This window comes from Mus caroli, unplaced genomic scaffold, assembly GCF_978045245.1.
Source record: "Mus caroli unplaced genomic scaffold, Mus_caroli_1 scaffold_1, whole genome shotgun sequence".
NCBI lineage: Eukaryota > Metazoa > Chordata > Mammalia > Rodentia > Muridae > Mus > Mus caroli.
The window spans coordinates 165,921,427-165,939,412 of record NW_028227256.1 but is presented as its reverse complement, the minus strand read 5'-3'; the positions used below and the strand labels follow the sequence as shown (position 1 = coordinate 165,939,412).

Sequence of the window (17,986 nt, the reverse complement as noted above, 5' to 3'; positions counted from 1 at the left end):
TTGGTGGCTAAGGGAGTGAAGAGCTAACATACTCATACAAACTCCTTTGAGGAGTTTGTCAGCTTTTGTAAATGATGCCACTGGAGTATTAACTGAGCTAAATCTCCAGCGCTAACCTGAGGTAGGGTAACTCAGTTCACAGCAAAGGGAGCTCTGGGATTCCCACTTATCTCTGCGAATAAGACTGGTGCCACATTTCAGTCTGAAGGAGTCAGGAAGAAGATGAGTTGACGTGCAGGATGTCGGCCAAAATCTAGAACCTTGTGAGGTCCCTGATGTGGGCTTCTCTTTAGTTTGCTGTGTTTCCAGCTACCCCGGGGAGCTTCTTTGTAGAAGCTCTGCTCCACAAGGCAGCTCGAGCTCTCCATCATGGCTCCCTTAGTTGTCCACAGCAAAGACCATTGGACCTTGAGGAATCTATTACGTTTTATCCTCAAATACATACCTTACTGGTACAGTCTGAGCAGTTGAGTGAACAGAAGCAGCCAAGCTTCTAGCACTGTCATGGCGGGGAGCTGAGGGGTTGTGGTAGGCAGTTCAGGTCCTAGAAGAATCAGGATCATTTTGCCCTGTCCATCTAAGGCAGGCTTAGAGATCTTGAACCTCGGTTGCGTGTTCTCCCAGCTGCTTAGCAGCTGCTTTGCTCCACCTCAGCAGTGGGTGGAAGGACTCCACTGTCTGCTCATTGCAGAGCATAAAAGGCTCTGGAATAAAATGCCCTGACTAAACACCAGACATTGTGAGTATTTTGATTCACTGTAATGTAACACGTTATTATTAGCCAAGCACTGTGGCTTTCCAGCCGAGAGCTGGTAAATTTGACAACCCCTCCTAGCCTGTAGCTCCTGCCCCCTGACAGTCCCCTAAAGGTAGGGATGCTGCAGCCCAGGAGATTGCTTTGTTCCCTCAGAAAGATGGCTGTGGCTTGCCATGAGCCTAGTCCTCTCTACTCTATATCATGAGAGCCTCAGAATCTCTGCTAGCTCACTGCCAGATTTCACTTCCACTTCTTTATGATACAGTTCCAGAGCCTAGGTTTGGCTTGGGAATAAGACTGTAACAGATCCATGCCCCTTTAACACTTTTCTGAATGGAGAATACTATGTAGACCCATCTGTGGCTCTTTCTTCAGCATATTCCTGCAGAATTGAAAAGGAGACATTTATTGTCATATTTGTTTTACCAAGACTGAAATGAAGTCTGCAGATGTTTACTCTGGTCGGGATAGTATGGTGGATTTCTAAGTCACCTCTATAGTTATTTTCTTTATTTTATGTATAACTGTTTTGCCTGAATGTTTCTAAGTATACCACATGTGTGCACTGCTCAAGGAGGCCAGAAAAATGCATCAGGTTACCTAGAGCTAGAGCTACAGATGGTTGTGATCTGCTATGTGGGTGCTGAGAACAAAACCCATGTCCTCTGCAAGAAATCCTGCATGCGTTAAATGTGGTTAACTTTGGAGCCTTCTCTTCTAGGGTATCTTGTATGTTATGAAGCCATAATGAAGACAAGCATTTGTCGGCCCATATTAGCATTGCACACATAGTAACTGCAGATCTCTGCTGTGCCTTCTTACATAGCATGTTATCATCCCCAGTTTACAAAGGGAAAAGAAACACAGTACATTAAAGAACCTTCGTCAAATGCCACTACTGCCAAAGTCTACAGGCAGGGACCCAGGCAGCCTGTCACTTGTCCCACTTCCTGGTCCACACAAGAGATCTTCTTTACATTTAGGTCCCTCTGCACAAGATCATGAGTACCGTTTAGTGTGTTAGAGGGTTCAAGAAGAATTAAATCTCTCGGATGAATAAAATGTGCCTTTTGGTAATGCAAGAATTCACATCAATGTTCACAGGGTTTCCACTGTGGCGTTCAGATGGTCTTTTGGGCATCCAAACGCAAAGGATTCTTCAATAAATAGTCTGTGAGCTCCTGTTATCACTGCTGCATTGTTGACGCATATGAAGAGCTTTATGCTATTAAAAACAAAAAAACAGCGATGCAATAATGTCAATGATGAGCAAGTTTCTGCTCTTTGTATTAAATTCAGAGTCCTTTGAGTCCTAAGTATGAAGTTCTCAAAGTACCATCTTGCTCTTTTCATTACAAATCTAATTCAGTCTTATAGCAGTGTTGTGAGTTAATCTGTGAATAGATATTGTATTGAGTGTTCACCTAACGAAATCAGACCACAGATGTTAAGTATTAATAACTGAAAGAGAGGGTAGTGGTTTCCCACAGAGTGAGTTCAGGCTTTGAATTTCCAAGCCCATAACGATAGGAAGCTTTTGGGTCTCATTTTAGCCCTTTCATGCCTCCTGTATACCTTTGGAAAAAAATCCCCTTTTCCCTTTGGAGCATGGTTGTCCCGACTGGAAAAGAAAGAAGTAGAGATGGTAAATTTCTCCTTTGACTTCCATGACTAGCTGATAGTATGTTCCTACAAGAGTGCTTTGTGAACCCTCTAAGTCACACTGGATGCCCTTTTTTATAAGGTTTATGAGGGTACACCCTCTGTGTTCTAGACAAGGCACAAAAGGGCTTCTTTAGATAAAACTCAAAGCCAAGTAATGAGAAATCTCCGGGAAGAGCTACAGAGCTTTTTATTTTTGGATTCCACTTAAACTCTTTTGGCTGTTTATGTATCTCAAAATTGAATATTTGGAAGTCCTACCATATCAGGAATAATGAGAAAGACAGAGAAAGCTCGTAATGTATTTGACCCCAAGTCACTCTGCTCTTAACATATGGGCAAAAGGCAGGGATGGATGTTAAGTAGCTCCCCTTTCAATGTCATAAGTCACAAGGGAAAAGAGTGATGTTAAAATGATCCAGAATTTTATTTTCTGTTAAGCAGTTGAAGCCAGTGCCAAACTGTAGAGCTCGAGTCACTGGAGAGAAAAGGATTTTCTACACTATCATTTATTCTAGCTATCACACTTGACAAAATATCATAAAGCCTTCTAGTTTTCTTCACTTACACCAGCATCTAGAAAAAGTACCCCGGCCCCATATTGTGGACTCTGTTTGCCAAGCAAGGTATTTCAGTTCACCCCATGTTCACCGTGTTACCACTGCAGGCATGCAATGAATTCACCACCCACGTGATGAACCTCCTTCGAGAGCAAAGCCGGACCAGGCCCATCTCTCCGAAGGAGATCGAGCGGATGGTGAGCATCATCCACCGCAAGTTCAGCTCCATCCAGATGCAGCTGAAACAGAGCACATGCGAGGCCGTCATGATCCTGCGCTCCCGGTTCCTGGATGCGAGGTGAGTCCTACGTGTTGTTGTCTAGAAAGGCTGTCAGGTCCTTTAAAGAGAATTCAGCAGGCTCTGGGTTCATGGGTTGGCTCTCTCCAAAGCTTCAATTCTTCTGCATTGAATGCTGTGCCATATGCTAGCTTGTGTGAAGGTCTAAGGTCCGAGAACAACCACAGACTGAGAGACAGGATAACCCCTTGGTTTCATGTAGTGCTGACAGAATCCATGGTTGCAGGAGATAATGTTTATTCCTGCTCTTCCTCTGGGTGAGCAGCATAGGTGACAGGGAGCGGCCTGGAAGGGGGGTTGTTGTCGTTGTTGTTGTTGTTGTTGTTGATGATGATGATGTTGTTGTTGTTGTTGTTGTTACGCAGCACTGTTTCCTTGTCTTACAGGGATATATCCTAACGAAGTACTCACTGCCACTTTATTAGCACACCATAGTGACAGTTTTCCTCCAAGAAGGCTTCTAACTGTGTGAAAGCCAGGATCTTTCCCATACAGTAGAGATAGAGAACTCCATTAAATTCAAGAACAATTCTGTAGTGGATTACCATGCACAATACTGCGGGCCACTTAAGAAGTTCATAGTTGAGCAACCCATGCTTCCCTGAGCATAGAGAGTCAAGAAAGTGGCTTGATAAGAGACCCAGTGGCTTGGTTTGATGTTTTCTATCTGGCTTCAGTTTGGCCTTACTTATAAGTTAATATTTTTTTTGACCAAAAAAAAAAAAAAGAGGTCTTGAATAGCCCTTTTAAAAAAAAGGAGCCGGGCGTGGTGGCGCACGCCTTTAATCCCAGCACTCGGGAGGCAGAGGCAGGCGGATTTCTGAGTTCGAGGCCAGCCTGGTCTACAAAGTGAGTTCCAGGACAGCCAGGGCTACACAGAGAAACCCTGTCTCGAAAAACCAAAAAAAAAAAAAAAAAAAAAAAAAAGGAGAATTTAAAGCAAAAGACGAAGAACCAATTCTTAATTTTTCTACTCTGTGGGCCAGTGGATTAGAACCTGTGGCTTCTTCTCTTCTCCAGCCTCTGAGATAGTACTAACCAGAGTTTGCCTTTACTGTAGAAGTAGATTTTGATAACCGATCTACAAATATGTCTCATAGTTTAGGTATGCCTTGTAATCCCCAATTCATCTTGAATTAGTCATCTGCACAACTCTGGAAAATATTCTCTGCCTAAAGCTTTTATTATCAAATGTTAGAATGTCATGGTCTGTATACCATTTCATGGCGTATATAGTTTTGTTCCTTTTGGATTAGACTGAAAGATTCATGGCTCGTCCAGGATTGCTTTCCTCTCTGATGTCATGCATCATTCAGTTCCACTGGCATCTTCTCTTTCTCTTCACAGTGATAGTCTTTAGTGGTCGGTGGACCTATTTAAAACTCCCCAGCATCTTCTCCTACCTCCCTTTCTTCAGCATGTTTTTGGGTTGCATGAGATACAAAATGAGAATGCCAGACAGCAAGATACACCTGGAGGCCAAAAGAATCCTGTAGTCAAAGGAAGGTTAAAAGGGGGATAAGACAGAAGAGATGGCTCAGCAATTAAGATCACAAACTGTCTTGGCAGAGAACCTGAGTTCAGTTCCCAGTAAGAACATAGGGAGCAGCTTGCAACTGCCTGGAACTTCAGGGGAACTGAAGCTCTTCCCTGACCTCCACAGGTAGACAGGCACCATAGCCATATGCCCCAAGTGTATACATATAATGAAAAATACAAATAAAATCTTAAATGAAAGTGAGACAGCTTGCCCATCTGGGTGAAGGTATATGGGTATTGGTAAAAATCGGTCCTTCAGCAGGACTCTGTCTCTCTTGCCCGGTGGCCTACAGCCAGCCTGGTTTCTTTAAGGCAGCCATTCTACACAATGTGAGCGACTGGTGGCTTCTATCTTGGTCCTTCCTCTAGGCTGCAGCCGCCACTGTACAGCATGTGTTGCTTACATCCCCATGGTAACTCCCTTAATTAAGATGCTGGAGTTGCGTTTTACACTGGCAGATCCTTGATGGGTTAGTGGGGGGGGGGGGGGGGGACGAAAAGAAATGTCAGGTCTAGACTTTTTCTTGTGGTGGTAGTTGTTCAGTTGGTTGGTGGTTTTGGTTGGTTGGTTTTGTTTTGTTGTTGTTTCTCAAGAGAGAAACTGGAGAAATGAACAGAAGAGGACCATTGTGTTTATGGGTTTCTCTTAGCATCAATCCCACTGCACCTGGCTGAAGGTCCAATTCTAAAAAGATACCACTAGATATGTTTTGTTCACATTCGTTCCTTCCTCTGGCCTCTGTCTAGGTGATTCTAGGTCACTCTAAGGCAGGCTCTCTTTCCTACTTAGGTAAGAAACCTTCAGATCACCACACTAGAACCTTAGAAGCAGCCAGCCTCTTGTCATTGACTGTCTCCTTTTTTTGTATGGCTAGACTTGCCAGCAGAACACCAGCTGAAATGCCCGCCCAGGGTAGAGCAAAGCCTGGCTCACAAATAACAGCTTGCCCAAATGTCGTGCTTAGTGAACTTAACAAAGTAAGCGGACAAGAGAGCTAGGCCAACCCTGGGGAGAGAGAGATTCTGCATTCACTGTGGATATTCATATCCCATCCTGTACACCCCTTCCCCCAACCCTGCACCGTGCATCTGATGGGCAGGGCCTCATCAGAAAAGATTTCATGGAAGATAAACTAAATACAAAGAGGACTTGATTTAGTAATGGGATTAGTCTTTGTGATCTAATAGGTGTGTAGAAGGGACTGTTACACTCCTTAGTGAAGGGACATGCCTTGTAGCAGCTTTCAATTGCTCTGTGGCAGATTAGCACAAATGTAGCAGCTTAAGACCATTCGAGTTTATACCCTTGCAGTTTCGTCAGCTTCAGTTTCAGGATAGCTCTGCTGGGTCCCCAGCAAAAGCTTCAGCCAAGCTATCAAGGGTCAGGGACTACATCTGAACTTTAGGTGCAATAAGCCCTCTTGTTCCCTGCTAGACTTACAGAGCTTTGGTTTGTGGAGGCAAGCCCTCTCTAGAAGCATTTCATAATCAGACTGCTTGCTTGCTTTCTAGTGGCCTGCAAGAGAAACTTCTCTGATTCAAACTTTAACCTAATTGCAAGGTGAAACCCCATTGTGGCCACCATCTCAGTCTTGAGAGAGAGAAGGTATCATATATGCCAGGGTCAGGGACCTTAGAATCCCGGTCCTCATACTTTTAAGCTGAGCTCTTGGCCTGGGTTTCTCCAACTCGGGTTCCAGCATTTCTTTGTACCTTTGTAAGGATGTGGCAACACTGAACTTAAAATTTCATTCACCCTTTTATCACCTTATACTGTGTGCTGTCCATTATGGTTAGTTTATTCGGCATTACAAATTGTGCCTTCTTAAAGCAAATAAAGGGAAGAAAAATAATTTAAGCATCTAGTGGTTTTGAAGCAAAAGCTTATAGGATTTTCTTGGAGTCCAGCATTGGAGTTTGCAATAGTAATACGGAAGCTTATAGGTGTACTCTTGGCCGGTGCTCTGAATCACCAAAGAACAGGACCAAAGCAAAGGAAAAGAGATCAATATGGTACAGGGAGACTGACCCTATATTCTGAATTAGCTATAAATCTAATTAGTCTCCTGGTATCAGCCAAATGGTGTTTTAGCTACTAGAATAGCAAATATAATATATAGATATGGGTCCATAGCTCATGATCTCATGGGCACACCCATACAGATCAGCATAGAACTGCATGTTATATTTTAGAACATTCACCTACAAACTCTGTCAAATGGAAAGCGATCCCGGAAGCTGAAGACATCTTACAAGCAGTGCAGACCATCCTCGTTCGCCTTTAGCAGCATTGCCTAACCAAGCGCTTGCTATGTGTTAGACACAAGATTTCCAAATATGAGTGAGCCATGGGCCCTGCCCTTAAAGGAGTTCTCTTTTTAGCTGCAGACGTGTGTCAGCTGTGGCAGACACTGTGGTAGAGAAAATGAAGAGATAGAGGAACCTGGGGGCCACCAGGATCTTTGGTTAACAAGAACATATGTTGTTGCTAGACACAATGGTCTAACAATGTGTATAGAACTGGAGAGATCAGGAGGAGGATGGACCCAATAGGCACCTTAGCTGTACCAGGGGGGATTTTAAATCCCTACTTTTAAGGAGCAGAACTCTCAGAGAGGTGTTTAGGGAATGGTTGTGAGAAAATAGTACACAAACACTGGAATGCCACTGGATTCAAATTCTCACTGAGGCATCAGTGGTCCCTGTGATCGGAGACAAGTGGTTTATTCTCCGAAAGACTCAGTTTTTGTATCTATAAAATGGGAATGGCTCCTTACATAAGAACGTGTAAGGTTAATTTGAAAAACAAACATAGTGTCTGACACATAATGCTCATTCTGTAATCCCACTATAGTGCTCATAGTAATTCCTAGGCCACCCATTGTGTATATTATATTTAACACATTTAAATATTAATATCTTTAATATAGAAATACAACTTATATAACTTTATAATATGTTTATATGTAAGCATATATTATCCATTTTATAGCTTAGTGGTAGGAGTAGCGGTTATGTTGGTTTAAGAAGGTTTCTATAGTGATTCTAATGAGGATGTTCTAAACTGGAAGAGTCTGAAGTGAACCACTGCTGACCTCTCTGTCCCTCAGACTGGGCCAGCACAGCCAGTGGAGGAAAGACTGTCTGCACCTTATAGAATACTCACTGGAAATGTTTCTTGTTTGAAGGGAAACATGGCTACTATCTTATGGAAAAAAAAATCAGTGGGTTCTATAGTCATCTGGTGTTTCTGGGTTGTTCTAAATTGGGCTCTCTTCCATGATGGTTGCTTGAGCGTGGCTTCTGGAAACATCAGTCTAAAGGTGCATGTCGTTAGAATGCTAATATGTTTTAAGAAGTAGTTTGTTCACTCCACTAGCCACATTTCAGCTACGTGGTAGCCTCAAGTCACTATGGCTACTCTATTGGCTAACACAAACATGGGACATTCCCTCATCACAGAAACACCACTTGACACCATTAGTCAGCAGTACTGTGAAACATAGTGGCTCATCTAAAACCATTCAAAGGTAGCAGTGACATCGGGAGTGGAACAAAGGGACAGGTTAGCACTGTGTGGACTTTGCTTTGAGGCCATGGTCAGAGGAGGGTAAGTAAACAGCAAGAGGGGATCTGTGCCTATCATTATCATGACTCTTTTAGAAAAGGGAAAAAAATGAAGTCTCCCATAGGCCCAAATCAGACAGGCTTCTGTCTTTAAAATGCGGTAATAGTCCATGAGCATCCATGCTTTCTTACATCAAAAGCCAAGATCCTGGTGGGGAGAAATAGCAAAGCAATTTTAAAAACTTGGTGCTCTTCTATAGGACTGGGCCTCAGCACCACTTCTACACTTATAACTGTCTGTAGCAGGCCTGACACCTTCTAGCAGTGCATATACATGGTGCACAGACATGCAAACAGCCTGCCTACACACTATACAAATTGTACACACACACACACACACCACACAGTGATCACTGCTCTAATTGGCTGGCGATCACAAACATTAATCTACAAGTCAGGAATGGTAAAGCAAGGAAGGCAGTTGTCCAGTTGTCTCATCGCTCAGCCTTAACCCTCAGACACAAGTTATTTTCACTACATTTCTGAAAAGTCCTGACCATGGGATTTCAGAGACAGATTAAGACAGCTACTGAGCGAAGTGATAAGCGAGTCCGTTGGAGTAGATGAGACCACCTAGGGTAGATCATATCCTGGACGCCAAGAGAGCCAGCAACAGCTGTCTGCACCCTCCCCACACCACTAGCTCATTCCAGAGAGGTTTCCTTTGAGCTCAATTGGAAGACTCCCAAAAAATACTCTGTAATGCTAATTGCAGATAATGGGCTGAAGGACTGGGGGTTCTCCCAGAGACAGAGGCGGTTCCTGGTCCAGTTCCCCAGACCCAAAACAACTATCTGTAGGAAAACCAGCAAAAGGTTCTTTGAAGGCAAACCCAGAGGGTGCGTTGACCACTAGGCTATCTCCCTTGAATTTCCATTAAGCAAGAACTTTCCACACAAGCCTCTCTTTTTTCTCTGGGCTTTTAAATCCAATCTGTCCAATTTCCGATGCTGGATGACCCAGAAACTCCGCATGGTTTGGGAGAGTGACTCGAGCTTGCCGTAGCCCAGACAGATGTGCTTGATACCTATGGGCAGATGGTGTTCATCCGGTAAAATCAGGTACTTTATTGTGTTAATTAATGCAAGAGGGACCCTGAAAATACAATATTAGCTAAATTTCCAGTCTAGCAAGGCCACCGGTGCTTTCTGTTGGCTAAATTTGGAAGTTTTATCCTGATATAACCAGAGATGTTCTGGAATTCTTTTCCTTGAGGAATAACTTGGACAAAAAGCAAGGCAGGTAAATGTGCTATTAGAGAGAATTTAAAAAGGAAGGCTTCCCCCACTTCAAGGAAGGAAACCAGGCCTACACAGAGCCCAGAGTCCTCTTTGAGACCTTCCCACCACCCACAGGCCTTAGCATTGAGGAAGCAATAAAGTAATTCTCACTTGAGATTTGTTCAATTAGCACCCCTGTGATTTTTAAAGGCAGAAAAATGCTTTTATGAAGAGAAAAAATGGTCTTCTTTTTGGCAACCTGTGTATGAGGAAGAATTCTGTGAGCCTTTGTTTTACCATTTAGTGGCTTCTCCTGCTGCAAAATAACCTTTCTCTGTCTGTTCAAGGGAGGCCAGGCAGTCAGGGGTTAATTCCAGTCAGTTTCCTGACCTCTTGCCCAGATGACTTTTTAAAATGTTGGATGCATTTGCATGGGGATAGAATAGAGAGAAAATGATAACTTAGTTTTAATTCAGGGCTTAACAGAATCTCTGTGTCACTGCCCGGACACAGTTTGTATAGAAGCAAGAAGCTGGGTTAGATGCCAGGCAGACCTGAACTATCTCCATAGCATACCTGACTTAGAACACAGTATTTAATCTTAGAATAGGGCCAGGCTGTGGTAACAGTGGCAGTGGAGGTGGTGATAGTGATGGTGCATGCCTTAATCCTAACACTTTGGAGGCAGAGGCAGGTGGATTTCTGAGTTTGAGGCCAGCCTGGTCTACAGACTGAGTTCCAGGACAGCCAGGGGTACACAGAGAAACCTGTCTTGAAAAACAAAACAAGCAAACAAACAAACTAACAAAAAAATGATGTGTGGATAAGAATAGCTCCAGCTACGTCACAGGTGGAATGAACGACTCCTTCATGCTCATGTAGGAAGGGCCTGGAATGCAGCCACTGAGTTTGGCTTTTGTCTGGTGCTAAATGCTCTACCGAGTCCTTCTTGTACATGGTCCTTGCATACTACCTTGGAACTCTATACATTCAGTTGAAGAAACTGATGCTTAGGTGACATTCAGTCACCACCCAGTAGGTATCTAGCTGGTCTAGGATTTAAACCCAAGGTGACCTGAATGTACAGTTGTATTTGATTCTCTTCTCCACTTCATGCGAACTACAGAACAAATGTGCTTAGAAGTTTGGGCATTTGGCCCTTTTGCAGATTAACTTGAACTCAGCCTTTGTTCAAAGCTGTTTTCTTCTTCTAGAAGCCAGCCTGCTCTCGGTTTGCCTAATTTGACCTTCTTCCTCATCCCTCTCCCTTTCTTGTTCTGAAGGCGGAAGAGACGGAATTTCAACAAGCAAGCCACAGAAATTCTGAATGAATATTTCTATTCCCATCTCAGCAACCCTTACCCCAGTGAGGAAGCCAAAGAGGAGTTAGCCAAGAAGTGCGGCATCACAGTCTCCCAGGTGAGAAACCCCTTGAAGAGCCAGCTTGTAGCCTTGCCTGATGTAGCCTGGGGGGGTGGGGGGGGGTCTTGAGGGTTTTTCTTGGGCCTTTGGGCCTTGTAAGATCCACCAGGGGGAGCCTTGAAAGAGGAAGGCAAGCTCTTAGTGCTTGTGAGACAGTTTTCAGGTGAGTTTAAAAGCCCAACCAAGGGAAACAATCAAAGGAAGAGAAAAATTAGAATACAGTGTGCAAAGAGAGACAGGCTCCGCCTGGATGGAAGTGTTTATTATATAATACCCGTACATTCCGTGTTGATTCCTTCTAATTCCATAGCAATTTTTTTTCTCCCAAACCAGGAACTTTAATAAGAGTTGGTGACCCAGACTTCTTGAATGAAAAGGATGTCAATGCTTTCTCTTAGTGTTCTGACTCTACAAGGAATAACTGATTTGGAGAAGGAATTGAGAATGCCACTGGTTCCAGTGGAATGGCACTGAGTGTCCCTTCCTCCAGAATGCATTAACTATAACAGGTCTCCACTGACGTGGAAAGATGCATGATGCAATAGTTGTATACACATGGAATCTCTTAACATGAGCATAATAATAATAATAATAATAATAATAATAATAATAATAATAATAATAAAAAGAAGCAGTAAAAGGAAGCAGTATTGAGCCCCTACTTCAGTCTAGAAAAAAAGTATAAGAAAAATTATATACTCCCCTAGCTTTGAGAAGTAGACTTCCTTAACAGTAGTGACTGTCATTGGAAACACCCACTTAGGTAAGGCAGCATGCATATAGGCCTTCAGTGGCTTCTGTGATCTGGCTGAAGGTCATTTCCAGTCGCATCACTTAAAGAAAGCAGAACCTCAGTCTTCAGACTCAACTAGTCCAGTCTCCTGTTTTTCTAGAACTGTTCCCATTTTAGTCTAGGTTTAGATTTCTTGTCTATATAACGGGAAGACATGATGTTCCTTGCTCCTGGTGGTGGATCTGACCAGTGAGTTTACATCGGGAACCACACACCTCAGTAAATTCCCATGGTAGAGTCCTCTAAACTACTCCATGGACTCAATCCAAAGTCCATAATTCCAGATTTTAAATTTATCTAGAAATGAGGAAGAAGCCTTCTGGAGTCAGGTTGTAGCTAACGATATTGGCATTAGCTCTAGCAACCTCTACCTCCTTCATGGTGGAAAGCCAAGTGCTGAATACTTTGTTCATCAAAAGAATTATTTATGTGCTGTGTCTCCTTTCATCTGTCTCCTGTCTATTCCAAGGCCATGCAATTCTTGCCTCCCCCCACCCCCAACACACACCCCATCACCACCACCATCACAGTAACAATCACAACAGGTAGGCTAAGCTGCTCCACGTTGTGAGGCAAAATCTGCTGAGAAACAGCGTGATGCTATTCATAGACTAATAGGCTGGGGGCTTGTTTTTTGGCACGGGTCAATGTGGGATTCTAGAGGACTCTGACTTTTGGAGAGTCTTTATTACACCATTTACCAAGCATGGCTGGTTGGAAGATACATGTTAAAGCTGTCTATGTTTCTCAAATTTAGTGATGTATACTATTTTTCTTAAGTTTCCTCATGTGGTAGAAGTTCACTAGCCACCCTTTTTAATATTCACCTCATGGGAGCCGTCAGCCATCCTCTATTTCTTGGTGCTGCTATTGCATTTCCTCTCTTCCCCTGGGACAGCCCCATTCAGTCCTTTGAAGTCCCCTCTCTCCCTCTCCCTCTCCCTTCCACCCTCCACCTTCCAACTGTTTTTTCTTTCCTTAGCTTTCATCAGTCCATGCTCCAGCCAGTGAACCTTGCTCACCTTTTTTTTTTTTTCAGTCACAAATTTTTTTTGACATGTGCTAAAAAGCTATTGGTTTCTCCCGTGACCCCCAACAAAAATAGTCTCATATACCTGAATCCATCTGAAATGCCTCTGATAACTGTCTTCTCCCCCATGCTCCCCAAAGAGCCCTGCATCCCTATGAGTGCTGCTCTGAGTGTGGTCCTCAGAAAGCAGCATCAGTAATACCAGCAGCACGTCACCTGTGACCTATGAGAAATATGGACTCTTGAGTCTTATACCGGCTCTGTATCTAAATCTTTGCAAGCAGGTTCTGGAATCAGCTCTCACAAGCCATCTGTGAATGCTTAACTCGGAAAAGCACCGTTCTACACACTCACAGCTACAAATGTAACTCCATTTGAAGATCCAGATGGGGCTTCTGTCCCGGAACACTAACTCATGTATCTTACTTCCCACTGGATTTTGCCGCGGCTCTGCCCATAGGCTCTTGAAACATAACATGTTTGAGATGGAAATCAAACAGTCCCCAGAAAAACCTATTATTCTTTCTACGTTGTCTGACTCATGCTACCTCATCCGTAATGCATCCCTAGAGCCCGTCACATATTAGGCCTTTAGTCTATGACAGTTGAGTATTAATTAATGAAATGTGAACTCTACGTATTATCTGAGGTAGAAGATACTGCTATGTAGACACTATAGGAAATGCCCTGACCTATCGAACATCGAAATCAGGTCTCTTCTCATTTAAACAGGAAATCCTTCCTGCAGTCCCTCCCCCACCGCATCTTCCTTTCTTGTTTGTCCACATACAGCCTGGGTCATTCCCTTTCCTCCTGGAAGGGTCCCCTAAATTACCTGCATCTTTTCTGTCTTTTTTTCCAGTTACTTTTGAAACATGTACCTACTTTTTCCCTGCCTCCCTGTTGCACATATAAATCAATAACCAGTGATAATTATGATTGATTCCTATGCACGGTGAAACTTGGATCAAGAGAAATTTGAATTTCAAAGTGCAGTTAGAAGTGGCGTCGTCCTGACCCGCGCTCAGAGGCGCACCTCCTCCCCCAGCTTAACTCTGTTTCTCTGCATTTGCAACAAATAAAGCAGTTTATTATTGAATTTTGTTCTCTCTTGTTTACTAATATTGCACTGGTACAGTTTGATTTTTGTAACAAAGGCTTGGCATTTCTGCTATTGCGTCAGCCACATAGGCCTTTGAAGGATAGCGAAGCCTTTGAAGTTTCAGCTTTTTTGAATGCATTCAAAACTAAGTGTAGTGTTTTTTTTTTTGTAACCTTACATTTTCTTTATCTGCCATTGTTGATGGAGGATAGAGTGGGAGTTATAAGTGAGGTGTGTTATATGTGGGGTCAATTTGTTCTTCCCGTTTCTGTTTTCATAGGTTGTTGTGTAACTAAATAAAAGCCACAACAGTGTTGTCCAGAATCACTGCTAGAACATAGGGCGCTATTAGACATTCCTCCCCAAGGCAAGACTCCGGGGGTAAATGTCAATGTATGTCCTGACTCCTTTCTGGTAAGAGTCTTTGTATAAACGAAGAAGAAGTACCAACTGGAGCCAAGACAGCTGCTGTGAGCCACAGGAAGGAAATAAATTAACAAAAGAAAGTAAATTAGGTTTATCGTGTTCATTGGCTTTGAACATTTAAAAGCAGGAATTCAAAGTAATAATTAGCTGTATGAGTCAGTTGTTTGGTCTTTTTTTTTTTTTTCATACATAAGATCAAGCTTTGTACAGCACAATACAGTTAAGACTCAAAAGTCCATATTAAGGTCATTTAACTTCTAAAATTTTGAATTAATGAATTCATGGAAGCATCCATATGTTGTTAGAGAGTTATGTGGACATTTTAAAGGTCTGTGCATTTTGATTGCATAGTGTCAGTGTTAGCATTGCTTTAAAAAGAACAGTGGGCAGTGGGCAGTGGTGGCGCCAGCCTTTAATCCCAGCACTTGGGAGGCAGAGGCAGGCGAATTTCTGACTTCAAGGCCAGCCTGGTCTACTTAGTGAGTTCCAGGACAGCCAGGTCTACACTGAGAAACCCTTTCTCTAAATAAATAAATAAATAAATAAATAAATAAATAAATAAATAAATAAATAAGAACAAGCATTTCTCCTAATACATTTATTTAAATGTCATAAATAAATGTAGATTTATTTAAAGATTTAAAATACTTGTTCTAAATCGGGAATCCTAGCATTGGTGAGCAAGTCTTGCACGGGGGCATTGTATTCACAGTGGTCTTGTGGAATTTTAGCGAGCCCATAGTAGGTAGTTGGTCCTCTTTAAACTCTCACTTTTGCTTCCTCAAGGGTGAGATCACATTATCCTGCCCCATCTCTCCATCCCTTCGGGGACCCTTCTGTTTCTCCATAACGTCTTCTGATAGCTGAAGAGCTAATTCTCCCTTCTTCTCTCCTGCTGCTCTAGGTATCAAACTGGTTTGGAAATAAGCGAATCCGGTACAAGAAGAACATAGGTAAATTTCAAGAGGAAGCCAATATTTATGCTGCCAAAACGGCTGTCACAGCCACCAATGTGTCAGCCCATGGAAGCCAAGCTAACTCGCCCTCTACTCCCAACTCAGCGGGTTAGTTTCCTCTTTGATTTGGGGGAATTATTTTCCATTTGTGTATTTGTTTTCCCTACTTTGAGATTTTGTTTTGATGCTTATGCGTTTTGACTCATCGATTTATAGTGCAATTATTATTTGTTGTCAGTGACAATTTGGGTTTTTTATCTTTTCATATCCAAAGGACAGTGTGCTTTTTAAGGTGGGGCTGTCTGCAATGTATATGTTTAACTTAAAATGGAGGTACATTGTTTGGATTTAATGAGACCTCTAAAATCACTGATCAAATTTAACATGTAGGCAGTTCCTTTGGATTTTCCTATGATGTTTTCATCCTTGTTTATCTTGCTGTCCCCATCGTGTCTGGGTCATGTGCTGGCGTGCCTCCTGGGCAGGAATATTCTTCTAGCAAAGGTCTCATTGGCAAATTCCAATCTCCAGGGCCAGGCTACAATATATCCTAGAAGCTGATTAGAGATATTATTCTTTATCGTTTTCTTTGATTGGTTTTCCTTATGTAAACTATCAGGAAAAATTACAAGCTATTAAGCCAAACTTTTCTGATTCTAGTGTTCATACTGGAACCTCAATCATATGCCCTGGGTCTAAGATTTATTTCCATGAACATGCATTGTACATTAAATTCAGACTATAAGCTGGCATAGAAGTACATTTTTAGAAATGCCCTGTTCTGTTACTTCTGAACCTCCATGGTGCCAATAAAAAGTCAGTAATATATGGAGTATAACCTCTATGGGTGTTTGCTGCAGAAAACATGTGCATACTTCTGGAGGGGAGAAAGGGGAAACAAAAGTTTCCTTATTTAATATGTTTAGTATCAGAAGTCATCCTACTCTATAACAGACAAAACACATTTATTTGGAATGTGGAGTGTCCTTCTAAGTCCAGTGATACCAATAATATACTAGCAAATCCAAATATATTGATTCATAATGTGGTTGCATATCTGATGTCTGAGGTTTCTATCGAGTATATATGATGATGTCGACCTCACAGTCTGGTTGTTTATGATGGGGCTTCTTTGTGCCGTATGCTGCCTTTGTAACTGGATACCTTAGGGCACCACACACTTTTCTTCTGTGAGCTGCTCCATGCATTAATTTGTTATCTTTGGGGTCTCCAATGGGGGCTATACTACCATGACCTTCTTTTGTTTAATTGGAATCAGGCATGAGGAGAGCCCTTGGCTTTAAACATTTGGCATCATAAGACACTATTTAATTTGATCCAGTTTTATGTTTCTCAGCTATTAAGGTCAGGATGCCCTGAAGAGAATGCTTTTGAAGGTTCTGTTGTTGTTGTTGTTGGCCATTGTTGCTCTTCCTCATTGTGGTATGATTGATAAAAGGTCCAGGCTAACAGGTCCAATAACCACAGTTCCTCTTTCCCTAGCTGGTTGATTATTGAAGATTTCAAACACAGCATCACAAGGTGAACTGCGGTGCTAGGCAGACATTCTCACTTATCTCTTTGGAAGAAGTATAATTCTGTCAATATTAGCAAAAATGCACTCAACAGTCCTGCAGAGGTTATCATAATGCAAAACAGATATCAAAATGACTTTTTCCCTGTCCCAGCTATATCTGCATCACAGATGGCTTAGCATGATTTATGACTAGTCCTTAGAAGGGCCCTGTGGGCTCCCTTCATTACTAAATCCATAACTATTTTTCTTTCCTAAAGCCCTTAAAAAGAGAAAAGTAAGCATTTTAATCCCCACTCTGTGTTTAAGAATTGTGTTGGCTCTTACGGAATGTCAGTCTGATTACAGTTTTCTAAGGAATTTTCTGGTAGCTTAAACTTCATATAACTATTCTGAGCACAAAGTACATTATTATGGAAAACTTGAGCTAAGCCTTCCAGTTGTGCCTAAGTTATTGGAAATAATTTGCAGGGGAACCCTTTGAAATGTTCCCTTTCTAATACGGAGAGCAAAGAAAACACTATTGTCGATGTGCAATAGCATGGAATTTTAAAAGATAAATGTCTTAACGGGAAAAAGTTATAAATGGGCTTTTCTGTATTTTCTTCAGCTTTTAACAGCCTAAATCACGGTGCAGATTTGAGGATAAGTGCTCAAACTTTTACATAGAGTGTTTATTACATTGTGTGCCATCTCCTCAGTAATTTCAAAGGAGAAGTGGTAATGGAAAGAGATTGTAAATAAAAGGTTAATATATGAAAAGGTATTTGGGGTAGATTTTGAAGTCCAGAATTCTGGCACCCATGACAGTTTTATATTTTCAATATGAAAATGGAAATTCTCCCAGAATCTTTGCTTACTTGACATGCTCATTTCCACTGCAGGAAAGGCAACACTACAAATAAGCCCTCTCCCCTCCCCTGGCTTTTGTGCAGTGAATAGCACTTGAGTGATTAGCAACCCATACCTAAGCAGCTCTCCTTTTTCAGTAGACTTCCCTCCCTTCCATTCACATGACCCCACTTCATAAAAATCACCTAGGACTAGGTGCTAGGGCTTT

The 17,986-nt window shown here is 42.3% G+C and overlaps 1 protein-coding gene across 5 annotated transcripts in view; it reads left to right on the top strand.

The window, feature by feature from the left end:
- The window catches only part of Pbx1 (PBX homeobox 1), a 312,214-nt gene that overhangs the window by 226,265 nt on the left and 67,963 nt on the right, over positions 1-17,986 (top strand). For 4 of the 5 annotated variants that reach the window (XM_029480163.2, XM_021158888.3, XM_029480161.2 and 1 more), the window contains exons 4-6: positions 3,087-3,277; positions 10,947-11,082; positions 15,341-15,500. In XM_029480163.2, the coding sequence (XP_029336023.1) occupies positions 3,087-3,277; positions 10,947-11,082; positions 15,341-15,500 (487 nt within the window). The remainder of the gene's footprint in view (positions 1-3,086; positions 3,278-10,946; positions 11,083-15,340; positions 15,501-17,986) is intronic. The other variant, XM_029480164.2, reaches the window with a different exon arrangement.